Source organism: Copadichromis virginalis, linkage group LG7, assembly GCF_057382275.1.
Source record: "Copadichromis virginalis isolate Kocher_CV1m ecotype Utaka linkage group LG7, C_Virginalis_male_GT1.1, whole genome shotgun sequence".
Lineage (NCBI taxonomy): Eukaryota > Metazoa > Chordata > Actinopteri > Cichliformes > Cichlidae > Copadichromis > Copadichromis virginalis.
Window position 1 is genome coordinate 30,633,825 of NC_140624.1, and position 19,810 is coordinate 30,653,634.

Below are 19,810 nucleotides of genomic sequence, written 5' to 3' on the forward strand. Positions count from 1 at the left end.
TGATAAATTAAATCTTTCATTAAAGGTTGCTTGGACTGAAATGTTTTTTTGATGGTTGAAAAATAAATGACTGTAACGTTTTCCAGATGGAGATCTGCAGGATGAAACCATAAACACAGAAAGTCCTCTTAAAAAGGGCATAAGGTTCAGTCCAGACTCTGACCCTACAGTTTCTATCGCCTGTTTGTGAGGACTGTCTCTGGAGCAGAGGGCACAATGTTTAGCCTCCTTCTCTGCATGCTGTCACTTCTTTTTCTTGTCTCTCAAGTACCAAATCTGATATATGATATTTCAAGAGATTAGTTCTATATCAATATTGTAAAAATAACTAACAGTAAACAAGCATGGAAACAGGGTCAGGGGCACAGAGGAGGGAACAGGACAGAACATAAAGGAGTGCAGCAAAAACTAATAAAATATTAAAACCATGAGCCGAACATAAAAGTATGAAGTTTTATTTATTTAAAAGTATATATATATTTTATTAGATTATTCTTTTTATTTTTGATCTTTGACAGATGAAAGTTCAGGAAACAATGGCAGAAACGTTCAAAGATGCAGAACGCTGCTGTGAAAACAGGTTAACAAAGATCACAGCAGCTGACATTAAGGGTTTGTTGTGGGCTGCATCAGGAAGCTGAGTCCCTGCACAGCGAGGCACAGAACCTCCAGCAGAACCTCTGGGGGCAGCTCGGGCCGGTCCCAGCCGTCACTCAACTCTTTCAGCTTCTGATCGTTCAAACAGATGAACTCGGCCGCCCAGCGGAGCTCCCCTCCCTCCTGCAGGGGGACGGGCAGGGACTCTGGCAGTGTGGCCCGACCGTCCTTCAGACCATCCACCTGGAGAAGCAGAGAGGGAGCTGTTGTCTGATCAGATTCAAACATGAGGAAGACTCCGCCCACAGGCTGCTGATAGTGGGCGGAGCTGCTGTTGATGTGCTTTTACACGTGTGGGATTTTCTGTTTAGTTTTAGTTTATTCTTCTTCATTACAAAAACATGACAGACGATGCTTTAAGGTGTCAGATTACACATGTTCAGTGTGCTCAGTCTGTAGGATAAGCTGTGATCAGGCTGGCAGCTGTTGAGAGGAGCATGTAGATGAATGCAGATGAATGAGTGAATGGACCCACCAGCTGATTGAGCACTCTCAGAGTATCTGGACTGCAGCGGGTCAGAAGTGGCGGCACTTCATCTGGCAGAGCTGCACAAACATGAAGAAGAAAGACAAAGTTTGATGACGATGTGATGAACTGAAACACTGAAACACTTTGCTTCAGATGTGTCAATAAAACTGTGAGCTGAGGTCTCACACACTCCCAAATCACACCTGAGCAGCTTTATCTCAGCCCCACCACCTCCAGCTCACATACCACACCTGATGTGGAGCATCTACATGTTACTGGATGGGATAAATGTCTCAGAGCAGGTCAGCTGACTTACTGTCCAACGCGCTGACCAACAGGTGAACAGCATCCTTCACAGCAGTGGAGATGTTTGAAATATCGAGAAGGTCCATGAAGGAGGAGGCAGCCTGAGACAAAGTGCCTTCAAATGCTCCATTACTGCAGTGATCCAACTGAGAGAAGCAGAGGATTATTAGTAGTAGTATCAGAGCAGGATGGTGTTTAGTCATGGAGAACATAAAACTACAGTTATGTCCATAAATGTTTGGACAGAGACAACTTTCTTCTAATTTTGGTTCTGTACATTACCACAATGAATTTTAAATGAAAGAACTTAGATGCAGTTGAAGTTCAGACTTTCAGCTTTAAGTCAGTGGGTTGAACAAAAAGATGCATAAAAATGTGAAGAACTAAACCATTTTTAACTCAATCCCTCCATTTCAGAGACTAAGTATTTAGACAAATTAAATAACTGAAAATAAAATGTTCATTTCTAATACTCTAATGCTGACAAACCTTTGCTGGCAATGACAGCCTGAGGTCTTGAACTCATGGACGTGTTTCCTGCTTTTTGATGCTCTGCCAGGCCTCTACTGCAGCGGCATCGAATTTCTGTTTGTCTGTGGGCCTTTCTGTCTGAAGTTTAGTCTTCAACAAGTGAAATGCTCAGCTGGATCAAGATATGGTGGCTGACCAGGCCATTCAAGAATATTCCACTTGTTTGCTTGAATAAACTCCTGGGTTGCTTTGGGTGTAGGTTTTGGTTCATTGTCAATCTGTATTATTAAAAACCGCCCATTTAATTTGACTGTATTTAGCTGGATTTGAGCAGACAGTATGTCTCTGACATCAGAATTAATTCAGCTTCTTCTGTCCTGTGTCACATCATCATTAAACACTAGTGTCCCAGTGCCTACGGCAGCTATGCATACCCAAACCATCACACTGTCTCCATCGTGTTTTACAGATGTTGTGGTATGCTTTGGATCATGAGCTGTTCCACGCCTTCTGCATGCGTTTTTCTTGTTCAAAGAATACTTTTCCAGGACTGTGTTTGTTTGGTTTTTTTGAGCCTTTCTATTCTTGAGTCTTATGAGTGGCTTGGACCTTGCAGTGAACCATTTGCATTTACTTTCATTCAGTCTTCTCTTTATGGTAGACGGTGTAGTTCAGTTGGTTGGATGTTGTGAGGTTATGACCTCACAGCCCACTGCCCAGTTTCAGTCATTGTGCAAATTTACTGTTTATAAGATTGGGGAAACCTGCAGCCAGCTGAGAGTGAAGAAGTCACTTGGATGAGTGACAAAATGTTTCTTCCACTGAAAACACTTTGTCCAGGTGAACAGAATCCCCTTTTTGGGATTTCCTTACCTGGATGATTGAGCATGCATCAAGACATGAAATGAAGGGGTTTCTCTTCCCCATGGAAATGATTCTGTGATCATCCACCACTGTTGTCTTCTGTGGACCTCCAGGTCCAGGTGCTGAGTTCACGAGTGCTTTCTATCTTTCTCAGGATGTACCAAACTGTAGTTTTTGCCACTCCTGATATTGTAGCAATTGTTTTTTTCTTCTGTTTTTCCAGCTTAAGGATTGCTTGTTGCACCTGCATACAGAGCCGCACCTTGTTTGTTCGCAGCAAAATCGTCAAAATGCAAGCACCACACCTCAAATGATCTCGAGGCTTTTTATCTGCTTAACTGACAATGACATAACAAAGGAATTGCCCACATCTGCACATCAAGTAGCCTTTGAGTCAACTGTCCAATTACTTTTGTAATGTGTATACCCTCAAATGAAAGCTGAGAGTCTACATTTATGTCTGTTATATAACTATAATTGTAACATGTTTCAGTTAATGGGTAAAAGAAAAACTTGTGCCAGTGTCCAAATATATGGCCCTAACTGTACCTGCTGTCTGTAAAGCCCCAAGCCTGTTGTCAGTATTGGTTGTTGGGCCTGTGCATACATGATTGATAACCAGCAGCATCCATGGTTCCGATAGCTGAGAAATATCAGTAAAGAGCTTTTAGAAATATAATTAAGCAGCAATAACTTTAAGCGATCCTTTTAATCAGTTTCTCACGTTGAAGTGTATGGAACGCCAGGACTGCCATAATGAATTAATTAAATACACCATTAAATAATTAATTAAATGTGTCAATAATTAATTAAAATTGGAATTAATTAAATAAATAGTTATGACACATGTAATTAATTAATTATTGACACATTTAATTAATTATTTATGTATTTCACATTTTAATTAATTATTGACACATTTCATTAATTATTTAATGATATATTTATTTATTTCATTTTGGCAGTCCTGGCGCCTGGCTCTCATCTTGAAATAATTTTATCTGTCAGCCTCACCCATCAAACTCAGGGGGCGGGGTTAACACTGATCGAGTCAAAACCATTGCTTTGGCCTGGTGGCCATTGTTTCTAGCACACAACAACCGGCATGTGGAAACTAACAGAACTGAACTTTGAAAAACCCTGTTTGTGTGTTACCAAATACCGTTTTAATATTTTTTTTTAGCCGAGAATGTAGTGGTTTAATCTTCATGTGTCTGGTCGGTTTGTCAAGATACAGCCTCTTTGCAAAAGTGCTTCGATGATTTCGGAGATGTCTGCCCAGTCTCACGGCAAAGCGTGGGATAGACCCGCTCGCCTCGCAAGCAATCCCACCGACAAAGCTCAGGCCCCGGTACACAGCTGTAGTAACCCCCGCTGACTTCTTTTACTGAGGTTATATTTATCGATGTTTTATTTCCTGATGTTCTTATGTGTCCTACGTGTTTCAGTCGCCAATTCTGAATTCTAACATTAAAAACATGTTTAAGGAGGAGAGAGCAAATAAATCTGTTTAACATCTGATCTTTGGGTTTTTGTTCAGTAATCAGCGTGACCTGTGTATAAACACATAAAAGAGATAACGTTGGTGTTTCCGTCATGTAGTAACTGCTGGCTTTAACTGTACAAAGGTTGTTCGACACTATGAAACACATACAGACTTCATGATGTTCGGCTAATATTCTTATTGTGAATATTAATCATGAGGGTAAACGGCCCTGTACACCACGCAGCGAGGTCAGCATATCCACGATATCCTCAGCTCCATGAGTCAACACAGAGTTTCCCAGCTGACTATCTAACTGCCAACTATTCCAGAGACATGAAAATATACAGCATAAAGAAAAGTGTAAGAGACTCAGCAGCAGATTAGAATAACAGTTATACATTTAATAAATCACCAAATGAATCCAAGAAACGAGCAAACCTGTTCCGACAATTTGAGTTTGTATTCCCTCAGCTGCAGACTCGCTGCTGTTTAAATGTTTGAAAAGGAAGATTAGATATAAAAAACGTCAAACATAGACTCAGTCTGCCTTCACATTTGATATGAGGCCAGCACGTATAGTGGCTGTGTCCTGTTTTAAGATCATACATGTAAAATTGTTGTCTGACCTCCGTCGATCCAGCCGCTCAGAGTCCGTGGTTACCATGGTTACTGCATAAGCAGCTATAATGTTAACAGCTGGCACTGAGAAAACCTCCCGGCAGCATGGGTGTTTATGTTTTTCATTGCAAAAGAACTGTCTGAATGGTTAACTGAAGTTAACTTGGATAAATTATAGTTAAGGAGTATCACAGATAACGCCCACGTGAGCTTTGCGACTGTTCACCACTACACTGAAATCAGCAGGCTATTACTGAAATACATGTGCTATATCATAAACTATGATATAAATAGGGAGGTCCTACTAACATGTTTAGTTTTAAAGGACACCTTCCTGCCTTTAGTCTCATTCATGAGCAGTATTACTTTTCTTCTAACATCCAGAAGTCTGCACGATGTGTTTCATAGTTTGTAACAAGCCTTTGACAGGTAAACATAACATGACCGAAAAAGCAAAAAAATGGTTCATTTATGTTTGATGTGTGTTTATTCCTCCCTAAATATCGTCGGTGAAGTTCGCCATGCACGTCAGATTTTCCTGCGCATTTTTTATACCTCTGCCAACAGAGAGAAAAAAAAAATCACATTCTAACAGACAGCTGGTGCTTAGAATACAGTTGAATAACTATTAAAAAACAGATGATATAATATTTCTGTCCAGGTTGCAGACTTCATGATGAACATGCTGTTGCAAACTCTGCTCCTCTCGGTGGAAATGCGCCTTCTCTTTCCTCTTTGTATAAAAACATTTTAAAAGTCAGTTTAATCTCAAAATTCACTGTTAAATCCAAAACACACCAGATAAAGAAAAGCGAATAGTTCAGTCTCACACATGTGCCAGTGAACCATTAAACGTCTGTGAAACTATGCAGTTATGAAACGTAACTTTAACCTCAGCCAAACCGATTTGCTCAGTTGTGAATAAAACAGCGAAGTAAACGTGACCCGACAGACAGAACCTGAGTGAATGAAGTCCAGCGTTTAACCACTGAGAGCTAAAACTCAGCTGAGGTTTCAAAGCTGTGTGCTGGTGATTGGACATCAGCCGCTGATGAAGCTGGTTCGCCTATAAAGTGCTCTGTAAGGAAACAAGCTCCAGCAGCTCTGCGCTCGGGGAAAACACTATATTTACTTATCTTGTGCAGAAAATTGCGCTGACATTGCTTTATATCGAGCACCGGCTGCCCAGTTAAACTGTGACTATCACCAGGTAACGTAGGCGTGTTTCTTGAATTAGCAGCAGGTGTTAAACAGCTGACAGATGAGGAGGAGGATGCATGCAGGTAAACTGAGGGTCTGTTGAGCTGATCGCTGGTTTCGTGAGAAAAATGTCAGCTCGTTCTTTATGTTACAGAAGCACAGAGACACAAGACCAGGCGGAAAGAGACGATCGTTCGGTGAAAATGAGAATCTGCGAATGCAACATGTGGAACACGGAGAGTGGAATATGTAAACAAACCGGTTAACGTACCCCCTCGGCTACTCTGCATGCTAACTGTTAGCAGAGCTAGTGAAATCTCTGAAAACATCTGAGCACTTTTGCAAACATGTTCTATGTTGACAACCTGACCAGACATACGTTGCGACATTCGCAGCTAAAACACTGTTAAAAGTGTAGCTGGTGACAGAAAAACGGGGTATTTTAAAACTACACCACCACCATTGCTGCTTGTGATTTGATCTGCATTCTGGGATACCTGGCTGCCCCAAGTCTACACAAGCAATCGATTATCTAGGATCGACCTGTTTTGACTTACTTTCCACGGCAACCAATCAAATGTTAGAGAAGCTGCATGGGCAGCGTTAACCCCGCCCCCTGAGTTTGATGGGTGAGGCTGACAGATAAAATTATTTCATGATGAGAGCCAGGCGCCAGGACTGCCAAAATGAAATAAATAAATATATCATTAAATAATTAATTAAATGTGTCAATAATTAATTAATTACATGTATCATAACTATTTATTTAATTAATTAATTCCAATTTTAATTAATTATTGACACATTTAATTAATTATTTAATGGTGTATTTAATTAATTCATTATGGCAGTCCTGGCGTTCCATAGAGTGGAGCAATTTTGCTTCACTCTTCTTAGTGCACTGAGGTTTGTGAGGATTTATTTATGCACAGGATTCTTAAGATCCTGCCACTCTTACAGTTTTCAGAGATGTGCTGATGTGCTCTGATCATTGACCTAGTTTTGATCTAAGCTTTAGCTGTGGGACAGATGGCCTCACATTTGAATCTTGAATACTCTGGTTATGGAGCAGTTTACAGTTTACTCTGTTCAGCTGCTTAGACATCTCAGCTGTGTTCTTGGAGTCTTGGAGTTTGTTCAGAAACAACTTTGCAAACCTAAGCTGAGCTTTTCCGTTCTTTTTAGAAAGAAGAGGCTTTCTTCAGGCAACCCTTCTGAACAAACCCCACATGTTCATTCTTTTTCTAATTTTGCTGTCATGAACTTAATCATTTAACCTAAGGCCTGTGGAGTCTGAGATGTAGCTCTTGGGTTTGTTGCAGTTTATCTGAGGTTACATGGTCTGACCTGGGATGTCCACTGGTGGGGTAACTGTAGCACTGTGTTAACACACCTGAATGCACCAGATCAGCAAACTGCCAAAACATTTGCTTTTATACAGGCACTCTCCTTTGCTGATAATCCGCTAGACTGATGCTTGTTTATTCTTGTGGAACCTCCATTCTCACGTGACTGCCTGTTTAACCATCTCTTCACTTTTTGTTCCTTGCAGTAACTGATGAAGCATCAGTTGAAGAATTAAGATCAGTGGGAGATGAAACCTCATGATGAGCACAAAGAAGCTTCAGATGTTGTAAACATTCTTCTTACTGTTTGCTCCAGCAGAGAGAGAGTATCCCCATCCTCAGCAAGCTCGCTGAGCTTCTTCAGTAGATCATGACGGGTCGACTCAGGAAGATCTGCCAGCGGCTGCAGAAAAGCATCCTTCATCTTTAGTTCTGCGGCAAACACAGAAATAGCAGAACTGATACGATCACACTCAATAAATTAAAGCAGAGTTTGTGCTGTAGGTCCCAAATTCCAAAAGCTTCACTCTGATTAATTCAGAACAGGGAAAAGCTCAAACTGTCAGACACACCTTCTTTAATCTGTTGTAGCATCGCACTCTCTATGTCATCGCCAAAGAGTCCATCTGAAAACAGACCTCAAGATTATTAAAAGTGAGAAAGACTTCATGTTGATGTGAACATTAAGACAAACATGGCATCAACTTCAACCACACACAGCAACATACCGAGGGCACCTCGAGTCCAGGGTTCACACGAGATCTCTAAATGAGAGCAAAGGACAGAAATTATACTCAGTAACACACACACACGCAAACACACACACATGCAATCAACACAGTGTTGTGCTCTTACTCAGCTTCTCATCCTCTATCTTTATCTCCACCAGGCCGTAAGCAAAGGTGGATTTTTCTGGAACAGTGAAGCTTGTCTTCTCTTTTCTGTGGCCCTAAAAACATTTATTTTTTGTTAAATTACACATAACTGCACAATCAATACACAAGCATAGAAGAAACACTATCATTGTTCTCCATTTGCCACACAATTTAGATGATCTTCAGTCCATTTCCAAGAGTTTTGGAGACCTTTGGTCTGAAGTTGCTGAGGTGAAGGGATCAGGTTTACAACAGACTGCTTGAATTCTTCCAAACATTTTAAAGAGCTGCTGCAGCGTGAACACCCAAATTCTAAAGCTGCTGCCCTCTTGTTGTTGGAACTGACAGCAGCCTTTGACGTGGTCGACCATGATATCCTGCAATCACAGCTGGAATCATATGATGGCCTAATAGCGTTTGCTCTTCAGTAGTTTTGGTCCTTATCTGGAAGGACTTTTTATGTCAACATGGGCCATCACAGCTCCAAAATAGCCCCCCTTAATTATGGTGCACCTCAAAGCTCTAGTTTGGGTCCTGCCTTGTTTGCACTGCATATGTTGCCACTGGGATCTGTTTTCTCACAGTACAACCTTTCTTCACTTTCTTCTTTTTTCACTATTTTGGAGATGACTTTGAGATCTATCTGCCTTTAAAAGCGGGGACAGGCCCACTTCAGTTATTATTATGTTGCCTTGATAGTGTTAAACAGTGGATGTCTTTAATTTTTTATTTATTTTTTTATTAAATGAAAACAAAACAGAAGCTGTCATTTTTGGTAGCTTCATTAAGCCCATTGACAGCAGTCCAGGCCCCTTATCCTCCTATTGTAAGACAGTGGTTAAAAACCTCGGTGTGTACCTTGATGGTTGCTTTAAACTGTGTAGGCAGGTGAGTTCAGTAGTCCAATCCAGCTTTTTTCATTTAAGACAGCTAGCCAAGGTTAAGCCGTACCTTCCAGCTAATGTCTTTGAACGTGTTATTCATCTCTTCATTACTTACAGACTGGACTACTGCAATTCTTTGTACTTTGGTTTGGACCAGGCCTCTCTTTATCGTCTCCAGTTGGTCTGAAATGCAGCTGCTCGTCTGCTAACTGGCACTAAACAGAAGAAGCATATTATCCTGGGTGTGGCCTCTCTACATTGGCTCCCTGTTCCTTACAGGATCCAATTTAAATTTTTACTTTTTGTTTTTAAATCATTTAACGGCCAAGCGCCTTCTTACCTATTTGACCACCTTTATATTTATGCTCCAGAAAGAACCATGAGTTCCAAACTAACCTTAACTATTCAACAGACTAAACTTAACTATCGTGGACACAGAGGCTTCTGTGCGGCAGGTCCCAAACTCTGGAATTGCCTTCCTCTTAATATTAGATCTGCACAAACATTCAAACATTTTAAATCATTACTAAAGACACACACTTAAGTCTGGCTATTAACACACTCTGACCTAAACATTTTTGGTTTTAACAGCCTTAGTTGTTGCTGTTGTTTTAGTTTTTTTAATTGCTTTTCTATAGTTTACTGCATCACTGCATTTTATTTATTTTAGTGGCATTTTACATTGTTAAGCACTTTGTGCAGCATGGACTGTTTGGAAATGTGCTATATAAATAAACTTGACCTTGACCTTAAATGTTACACACAGCTCCATCAGATGATGTCTACAATGGTTCTTGCTGCAGAGCATCTGTTTATGTGCCACTCTCCGGTAAATAATCACGTCACTCTAATAAAATGACCTGGCTACACCACGGGTCAGGCCTGGTGCCAGGGTTTACAGTGCTGGGTATTCTGCCTGCTTGTTAGCATTGCAGTGTAGGAACCAGGAAACCGTGGAAACCGTGCTCTGTGGCAAATGCTGTTTTCTAAATAGTAATTTGGGAATTATGCTCTTCATAGTTGTTGAATTTTTACACAATACTTATTTTTATGACTTTAACCAGTCTGCTACTCAGGAGTTTATTTTTGGGGGGTTATACAGGAACTTGTTTCTTCCTCAAATGTGGCCTTGAAATAGGCCTGCCAGGGACGTTTATGACCACAAATAGCCTTTGAGTTCCTGAAGTGGAACAAAGTGAGTGGAGTCCTGCGGAAGTGGATTGGATTCCCAGAGTCCTGATGTCCGCAGAATCAGTTTTGATTAAACAATGAGGCAGAAGTTACCAACAGTCTACTGAATACGTAAAGAATTCCTGATTCAAATTCATTAACTCGATCACTTTAATCACTACAGACAAATCATGCTGCACCTGCACTCTGGACAGTTTGTTCTTCACAAACAAGTAATCAATTCATTACCAATACAGCTCAAACATGAGTTACTGAAAACAAAGCTGAGCCCAGAATGTCTTCATCTTTTGGAGATTCACTCACCTTTGCAAACAGACTCAGTATCTTTATGCAGGAGGCTAACAAGGACCCATCCCTCGTGCACTTTCTAATAAGTGTGACAGGAGAAGAGTTGTAAATTGTCTGGTGAACAAAAGCCAGTTTATCCTTCGTTTTCAGTGCCAGCAGGTTCACTTTGTCTGTTTTTATGGTCCTGGAAACAGGAAGCAGCAGCAGAGAGTAAAAAGGTTAGCGCATGTTTGGAAAACAACGATCGCTGAGCAGAGACAGAGCCCTACCCGTCACTGAGCGCGCTCCTCAGGGCTTTAAGGTCGACTTTCTTCGACATCATGTTGACGGGCTGAACTAGTCCATCCATACTGTCAGCGCCTGCATTCACTTCAGCTTCATACACACCAATGTCTTTTCCACCTAACCCTCCTCTCCCGCTCGTCTTTGTTGAAGTCATGAAATTACTCACAAAGGGCTCATCTGTGCACTCTGGAGGGAGAAAGGAGCATCACTTACACATGATACAGTCGTTCTATATATTATGAGGTCAATGTACCACAACACACAGGTCAGCTTAATGAGGGGGAGTTATTTAGGAGACAGAGGCACACCCACCGCCACCTCTGGTATAACTGGAGCATAAAGACACACACTCCCAGCTGATTCTCCCTTCTGTGGATTAAGGAATGTATTAGTTCACTGTGACACTGGTGAGCCTGTTTGCCTTGCAGGTCACAACCCATCATCCTCTGTCTTACTTTATCACCCTTCCTTTCTTTCTGGCAAAAGTATGGACGATGAGGGGCAGAGATGAATAAGATAGATTCTGTGAATTAAGGTCAGCATGTGAACTACAGTATTATATCATCATCACCAGGCCAATGGGACTCAGTCATAAAAAAAGGTGTATTTATATTGTGTGACACAAAATATGTGTGTGTTTATGCATCTGAATACACACCTGGGCTGAAGTCTTCCACCTCCATGAGCTCGGGCAGACTGAGTTGCATTATCTTGTACTTTTGCACTGGCCAGAATTTTCCTTTGCTGACTTTGACCAGAGTCAGCAGATCTACTTTCTTGATTAGGCTCTCATTATAGATGAGCTCTTTATCTCCCACCTTGTCAATCAGTTTTTTGGCCTCAGCTGCAAACATCTTCTGTGGAGACAATAAAACAAACACAGCTGTTTTCAATTCACTGCATGGATTTCTTAATGGTTAATTTGCAGATTTATCCAAATGCTGCAAAAATGATCAACTTTTCCTGCGTCCAGGAAAAGATAGGACGCTGTCTAAGATGCAAATCTAAAAGAATGCAGCCATTTGCAAATCCTTATAACCCAATATTTAATATAAAAGAGTAAAAATAAAGCTATGTTTCTCTGATCGTTACCAAAACATTGCAGTATGGAGCCACTCAAAATGCTAAAAGTTCAACATATTAAACACTGAAACTGAGAAATGTTGTGTCTGTGAAAGGTATCTGATTACAGCACGTCACTCAAAACCATCTGAAAAACAGACACGATTTATAACCATTTAAATATTTCTATTTGTGTCTCTCAAACTTTTAGTGTTCCCGTTCTCTATGACAGTTGTTCTAAAATGTTCCAATTCTTTCGACCATTTCATACAAATAGGAGTTAACCTCCAGTGAACTGTTTTCATCAGCATCAGTATTTTCCTAATCGCCTATTTTATTTATCCACAGTTCACTGAAAACATCAGAATGTTGTGATAGGAAGTTGAAATTATAATCAAATCTAAGTAAATTTATTAACAGGTTCAGTAAGCAAACTCATTAGTCCTGTTTTATACTCTTTACATTGACTCCCAGAAGAGATACCAAGCACTCCACGGCCAGGCTTCAGCCTTATTGAACACTCTGCTGCTCACAGACTCATCGTACCAGATGGAAGCTGGAGGAGAACGCAGCCTTTCAGTCTGTGGCTCCAAGACTGAAACATTTTTGTTTAGTCAGGTTTTTCTGATGTTCACTCTATTCTGCGGCTCAACTTGTTTTTCTATAATATATTATTTTACTCTATTTTGTTGTACAGTGCTTTTTCTGTGTGTTCTAAACAGGGGCGGAGCGTGGGGGTGGCTTACTGGGCTTAAGCCCGGGTCTTTTTGTCAGAAGCCCGGGGTCTTTTGGAGTGTAATTTTTCATAGTTAGATGCCTGGCTGACAACTATATAAAACAAAAAGTACACACAATATTCGAAGCACATAGTGCACACTGTGGGAATTTACGACTGTGCGTGAATCCCCCCTGATATTGGTATGATCCGAGCTCAGGCACTAAGCGACTGAGCGAGAGGGCGGGGCAGCTGCTGCCTGTGAGTGCGCTGTTGGAGAAACGGAGCCAGCCATACTAGGAGAGCTTAAGTTTGACCAGGGCCCTATTTCAGGAAGCCGGTTTAGTGCAAACTCTGAGTAAGTATACCCTGAGTTAATGAAAACTCTGGGTTTTCGGTTTCACAAAGCGAGTTTAGATTAATTCTGAGTGAGTTACTATGACGACACACTCCGTGAAGCTAACCTGCCCCCTAGCAGGTTTACTTCAACTAACCCTGACCTTCTCCGCCTCTTTGTCGGAAACCTGACTGTAGGAAGTGTCAGACATGGCGTGTCCCTTCTTGAAGAGCCAGTAGATGTTGAAGCCCAAATTCTCCGCAGAGCTCTCCGCCGGGAGAGAGTGATTAGAGCACGTTCGGACATTTTATCATTTCCTGATGATTTCCTGTGTGAACGTTACCGTTTTTCAGCACAATCTATAATTTATTTGAATAACATCCTCAGGCCTAATATTGCTCATGTGACACATCGCGGACATGCTCTCAGTTCATTGCATATTATTTGTATTGCACTTCGGTTTTTTGCAAACGGGAGCTTTCTGTATAATATTGGTGACGCTGAGCACGTTTCCAAGGCTACCGTCTGTCGGGCAGTCAGGAATGTTACAGTTGCACTGAAACGTCTCCTGTACTCGTTTGTGGTGTTCCCCGGTCATAGACCCACAAGATTTATCAAAGAGAGATGCCACAAAATTGCAGGTATCAGGATGAACGAAACTTAATTCATGATGTGGTGCTACTTGAACTACTACTTAAATTTTACATTTATTCCCACGGTTCCCAGGCGTGATTGGCTGTACAGATGGCACTCACATTCCAATCATTGCTCCTTCAGTAAATGAAGGAGACTATGTGAACAGGAAGTCTTTCCACAGCATTAATGTACAGGTACATAGTTCCCTGTAGCATTTCAAACTAACAAATTATTTCATTATAGTAATGGATGCTAATTTGTGTTCTCTGCACTGTGAAGATCATATGTGATGCTGCCAACATTATCACAAATGTGGAAGCCAAGTGGCCAGGCTCTGTGAGTGGTGGTGGTGGAGGACCCCCACCTGTTTTTCGGGCCTCCGCTTTTTTTCTGTTGGCTATAACGGGTCACATTTGAGCATACAGAGTAAGCAAATATGTACTTGTAATGTGCTCAGATAATTTCAATAAGTGCTTACAGAGGGGAAATTAATGTAGCCTCTAACTGCAATTGATTTACATCGGACAAACAGACCAAGCACTATGGCTCATAATACAATTACACCTTACCTGTTTGGACTATATTTTTATATTTCATTTTTACTTGCTGCCAGGAACGTTTGGGGCCTGTTGGGTTGCACCTGCGCTCAAATCACTTCACAAAATAAAATGTATAAAATATAAAATAACATATGATAAAATAACGTGTTAAATGGGTGGAAATCCCTCGATCAATGTTTAAATTAACACTCACGCATTGACTCTGTCGGCTATGTTTTGCCATGCATGCTCCCTTTCTTTTGCAGCTGAGGCTGTGTTACTTTTTTCCCATCAGAATTTCGGCCTCAAGCGCTGTAAAATACATTGACCGCGCCTTCTTTCCCTCCGTCTCCATGGTGACTCGCTTAATCTGTGCTCCACTAATCAGGGCTTTATGTATCCTCGTGCGCACGCGTAACTTGGGGTTAAAGCAACTCTGCGTTGATTGAACTAATTGTTATCAGCCTTTCTGAAACCGAATATTCCAAGTTGGACAGTTCGGGGTTACTCAACCCTGAGTATCGTTTTTCACTCTGAGTTTTCTAAACCGGCTTCCTGAAATAGGGCCCAGGTCTATGATGATTTTTAGTGCTACTATCATCTAGTTCTGATTCTGGTTCTGTCTTGGTTACTGTTGTAGTCCTGTTTTAATTCCGGATCAGTTCTGGGTCTGGTTGAATTGGGGTTTAGTCCTCGTGTCTTGATACAGCCCCGACTTTGTTCTGCCTTGCTGCTTAATTAAAAAACTAGTTTAAGGTGTCCTGCATGTGTGATATATATTTTTCCCTATATGAAGTCATTCTTTTTTTAACAAAACTCAAAACAGAGCCTATTAATATTTCAGTCATTTCTGAACCCCCCCCCCCCCCCCCCCCAAAAAAAAAATAAAAAATAAAAATCCCACATGCATACTACCCTTTAGGGCTAAGCCCCGGGTGTTTCTAATGTCTGGCTCCGCCCCTGGTTCTAAAAAGACTACTTTCTTAAAAATAGAAATAAGATAAGATAAGATAACCTTTATTAGTCTGTATGGTGTATGGTGCTGCATCGATTCCTACAAACACTGAACCCTCTCATTCTCTTCAGCGATGACCTCATGGTGGTGTGATCTGAAGGTTTTCTGTAGTTATTAGTAAATTATTTCAATTCTAAATAATTTCTCATCTTATTCAGATATGTACAGTCTGCTCTGAGCAGAGACTTTGTCACTTAATCTGCACATACAAGTGTTTCCTGTGCAGATGTCACACAAATATCTTCATTATCTCATGTTTAATCTTTGGTGAGATATCCGCATTTTTACAGACACAGAGTTTATAATCAGCTGAACTAGTTTTTAACAAAATACAAGTGTCTCAAATGATGTGTTCACTGATCACACAGCAATCAGGAAACCCATTAGCACTACAGACATAAACAAGCTTAAGCTCAACAGGGATGCACACACTGATCCTTCAGTAATAAAGCGCTGTTTCACCTGCACTGCAGGATTACGACTGTAGCTTACAGTGGTGGGCGCAGACACCACTAAAACACCTTGTTGTTTTGGTGTCACTCTGCTGCCTAAAATAACACGAGGTAAGCTGAAACACAGAGCTAGGAAACACTAGTCTTACCGTGCTCGTCCTCAATGCCAATTAAACTGTTGTTTCGCTTTCTCTGCAGCTTCAGGAGTATCAGGGTCCTCGACCTACAGGAAATGAGTAGTGTGGTGTTTTTAACCTCAATGCCTGCAGAGTTCAACAGCTGAAAGTTACACTTTTCAAAAACAGCTACCCTCAAAGGCTATAAATTTATTATAAATGACACCTTATTGCACTGATCATATAAAAAGCCATGCTAAGAAATCATATAAAAGCCTTGCTATAATCTGCCTGCAGTGGTTCTTTTATCTGTGGCTCTTATCAGGATAAGAGAAAACAGAAGTTGTCAACTGAATTCGCCTGCCTGTTGTTTATTAACTGCTGATAATCAGCTGCATATCAAAGAAGTGCACGAGTCTTTTAGGAGGAGGATGCATGGCCTTCACTCAGTGGGTTCTTAAAAAAAGGCTGGGTGTGGAAAATTAGTCACAAAGTTCACAGTTTGGGTGTTCGCGTGAAAAAGGGAACCTGAGTGGTTATATGAAAAAAAAAGTTTCTAAATAAACTTTAAAAACAGGAAGTAAAAAAAACCACCAACATAATAGGAAATGCTTGAACACCATTAAACAGTCAGTAACATCCTCTGACTGCACGCTTAACTGCTTATTTCAGAATAAGCAGTTAAGCGTGGGATGTGGTGTCTGATTTCATCATGGATTCTTTGATTAATGAGCTTCCGACTCTTGTTAATGGAGCCGCTCACTAGTATGATGAAGAAAATACTACATTTCAAAGGCCAATTATTAGTATTGTCACTGAATTATTGCATGGTAAATATTTCTGATGATGGACTCATATTGTTTGTCAGCAAACAAATAAGCAACTTAAAACTTTCCTTTGAGGCAAAAAAATAAAGCAAACAAGAAGCTGAGAGCGCAAAGCTCCAGCGGGCAGCATTCACCCTTTAAGGAAACAGTATTCATCTGTTCTCTCTTGTCTTTTTAAACAGACTCTATCAGCGCCTGAATGTAACAAACACAGTTACTGTCTGACTATCGACACCAGGTTACATCAGGATGAACCACATAACATTAACAACATTACACACAAATATCGTGTGGGTGTAGGTGATGGATGATAGGTACTGATTAATAATATTACACTACAGTATATTTCTACCTAAGCAGGAAGCTCATTCTGTTTCTGCTTTCTTTAAACATATATCACATTTAACACATTTTCGAGAAACTTGAAAGAAAGGCGCATGTGCAATGTAAAAGTGAGGTCAGAGGTCAAATGACGTGACATGATGTTTTAAATGTCTATATAATGACAACACACAGCACACTTGTAAGAATCATAGCCTCTAAGTTCAACAGCTTTTTGTCCACTTTTGTGGGGGAAAAAAGAAAATTTTAATCAGAATTCATTAAAATCTCACCGTGTTACAGACAGAATGACGGCACACCCACAAACACTACCAAAAAAAACGTTTAGTCTCTATCAAACATTCATCAAATTAAATGATATGATTTTAATTGGTGTCAGAATTGTGTAGAGTCACTGTGTTATTTTCATTTTTTTAACACCTGCACACATCTAAGTATGAAAAGTAGACTACAGGTAACAGAAGATGTCAGCAGGTCTGAATACAATGCTGCGCCAGGCTGACTGAAAGGAAACATGATGGTGAAAATGAATCAATAAAAGGAAAACATACCAGAAGGCAGGCGATGTCCGAGCTTCAGCTAAACTCGAAGCAAACACAGAAAGAATCGGGCAGAAGCAGACACGTCAGGAGCTGCCATCACACTGGACAGTGTTATCATCCATCTGAGACAGAAAGAAGCACTTATGCAAATCAAGAGGAGGGAGGGAACTCTGAGCCACAGACGTTTGAGTGTTAGTAACATAGTGTTAAAGTTAGACCCGCTTACCTCAGCTCAGCTCTCCTCTCCCATCTTTACATCCCATCACAAGCTGACATCCGCTGTGGATGAAGGTGCAGCGTCATTAGCAGATCAGGGATTTTAACCCAGAGTGAGACTTTATTGTGTTGGGAGACTTTAACAGAGTCAGAATGAAGAAACTTTTTCCAAAATACTATCAGCTATCAGCAGATTTTCCTTTTTCCTACAGGAGGCGGTCAGACAGGACGTTACAAAGTCCTCCCTGTAAGCTGCCAGCTCATGGACTGAGCCGTAAACAGGAAAAAGTGGCTCATGTTATTATCAACGATCACATCCGTCCAGCCCTGCGGCTGCTCTGCTTGTTACCAGGACTGGACTGGGACAAAAAATTGGCCCGGGCATTTTGACTAGAGACCGGCCCCCCAGGTGTTATAGGAAAAGCCATAAAGCCTTTGAATGAAAACAGACACTGTTGTGACAGTGATGTACAGTCTTGTTGGTATATGTATGATTTCTATACATTTTACGTCAGATAAAAACTTTGGTTGTAATCTTCAGATAATTATTTAATAACAGACATTTTAAATGAGAATAAGAACATATTTCTTTGTGCCCCCCTTTCCCTGTTAATGCCCTACCTGGCCCCCTGGCAACACTGTGCTAGACCCGCACCTGCACAGTTACCAGCTGTCAGCTACTTAGAAAAGGATCCTGGTGTTATTTGTCTCTCAGAAACAGTTCATAACTTCCCTTTAACTCATTCATGTCACCTAAAAGGTAAACCTGTTTCTCCATCACAGCTCTGATGATTCAGTAAGGACATCTCCTGGTTTCATCTTCATGTTTCCCTCTCACCACATATTCAAACCGACATCATGACCAGCAGCTTTTACAGCTGTGGCTCCAGCAAACATCAGCTGATACTAGAAAGTAATATTAAATAAATTCTAACAACAGCTGATCAAGCTTAAAAGTGCTGCTGTTGTTTAATGCGCAAATGAGCTGCTGTGGCGATCCCTGAAAGGAGCAGAAAGAAGAAGATTAACTAAATATCAGTGAGCAGTGATTTCTGCTTCTTACTCCCCTTTGTTTCCTCCTCCCTGCCCTGCTGTGCAATTACCTGCTCCACCCTGACACGCTTTACCTGTGTCTGTCTGTGTGCTCTGTGACCTGACCTTACAGAGATGATGTTCTGCTGTCTGTGAAGGTTAGCAGCATTACCGAGCTTCAACCATGGTGACAGCAAACAAAAAGACACCTGACACAGGGACCCTGCTACAGGGACAGTGTCACGGGAACGCCTGCCAGAACAAAGATTTCTGTGCCCACCGCAGCAGGAGGTGGACAGTAACTGTTTTATGATGAAGTTTTCCTAAATAAAGGCTTAACGCTGACTTTGATAGAGATGATGTGGTGTATTTAACCTGTTATTTAGCTGACACATGCACTTTGAGGAGCTGACAGCTCTTTGAAGTGCGTGTTTCTGCTTTTTAGAGTAGTTGTGCTGGGGTAATAAAAACCAGTAAAAACTTTTTCATATATGTGGGCATGTAAGATTAACATCGCCCTCCATCTTGGGTTAGGGACACAGTTTGGCTTACACAGAATTGTTGCCTGTTTGTGAAGCCGAAGGGAAAATCTCTGAACAGAAAAACTGTGTTAAAGGCCAAAGTGAGTGAAGGAAGCTTCATCTGAAAAATAACACCTTCTCGTTTCTTAACCACGCGTCAGTTTTCCTTTGATGTGTGGTTAAAATGAAGCAACACTGAAGAAAATGGAGGCTTATAAACGTCGACATAGTTGTTCTTTTTTCACATCTGCAACCTCTTAAAGACCTCTTAGCTCTGTGTTTGTTCTTGACAAGAAAGAAAACTGGACTGTGGTTTATTGTAAAAACGTCTTTCAGGCTGAAGTCAGTTCCTGTAAAGTGAAAGTTTCTTTAAGCTCTGCTCATCTGGCTCAGGTTTTGATTATTGTTTATATGTTTGTGTTTTTGTCTTGCTGTTATTTACTGTTTTACTTCATGAAGTAATGAAGTAGTTTCATAGTCGTGCTGCTGCCTTGTTGTTAGATCTTTATCATTTGTGG

The 19,810-nt window shown here is 40.9% G+C and overlaps 1 protein-coding gene across 1 annotated transcript; it reads right to left on the bottom strand.

Moving 5' to 3' along the window:
• Nucleotides 1–349: 349 nt before the first annotated feature.
• Nucleotides 350–17,990, bottom strand: LOC146705327 (uncharacterized). The gene is made up of 13 exons (XM_085462975.1): nt 17,750–17,990; nt 17,533–17,645; nt 15,846–15,919; nt 11,599–11,797; nt 10,925–11,126; nt 10,671–10,839; nt 8,273–8,366; nt 8,146–8,181; nt 7,990–8,043; nt 7,722–7,849; nt 1,443–1,578; nt 1,133–1,203; nt 350–840 (listed from the first exon to the last, which is right to left on the bottom strand). The coding sequence occupies exons 4-13, from the start codon at nt 11,792–11,794 to the stop codon at nt 607–609; spliced, it is 1,320 nt and encodes a 439-aa protein (XP_085319101.1). The 5' UTR covers nt 11,795–11,797; nt 15,846–15,919; nt 17,533–17,645; nt 17,750–17,990; the 3' UTR covers nt 350–606.
• Between the last annotated feature and the right edge of the window lie 1,820 nt (nt 17,991–19,810).

What these genes read in the sequence shown, in the direction of transcription:
- LOC146705327 (XM_085462975.1), bottom strand. Translation starts at nt 11,794, where the DNA reads ATGTTTGCAGCTGAGGCCAAAAAACTGATTGACAAGGTGGGAGATAAA. An exon ending in CTGGACTCGAGGTGCCCTCG is followed by an intron (nt 8,044 to 8,145) that starts GTATGTTGCTGT and finishes GTCTGTTTTCAG; the next exon opens with ATGGACTCTTTGGCGATGAC. An exon ending in TGAGAGTGCTCAATCAGCTG is followed by an intron (nt 841 to 1,132) that starts GTGGGTCCATTC and finishes CTGCTTCTCCAG; the next exon opens with GTGGATGGTCTGAAGGACGG.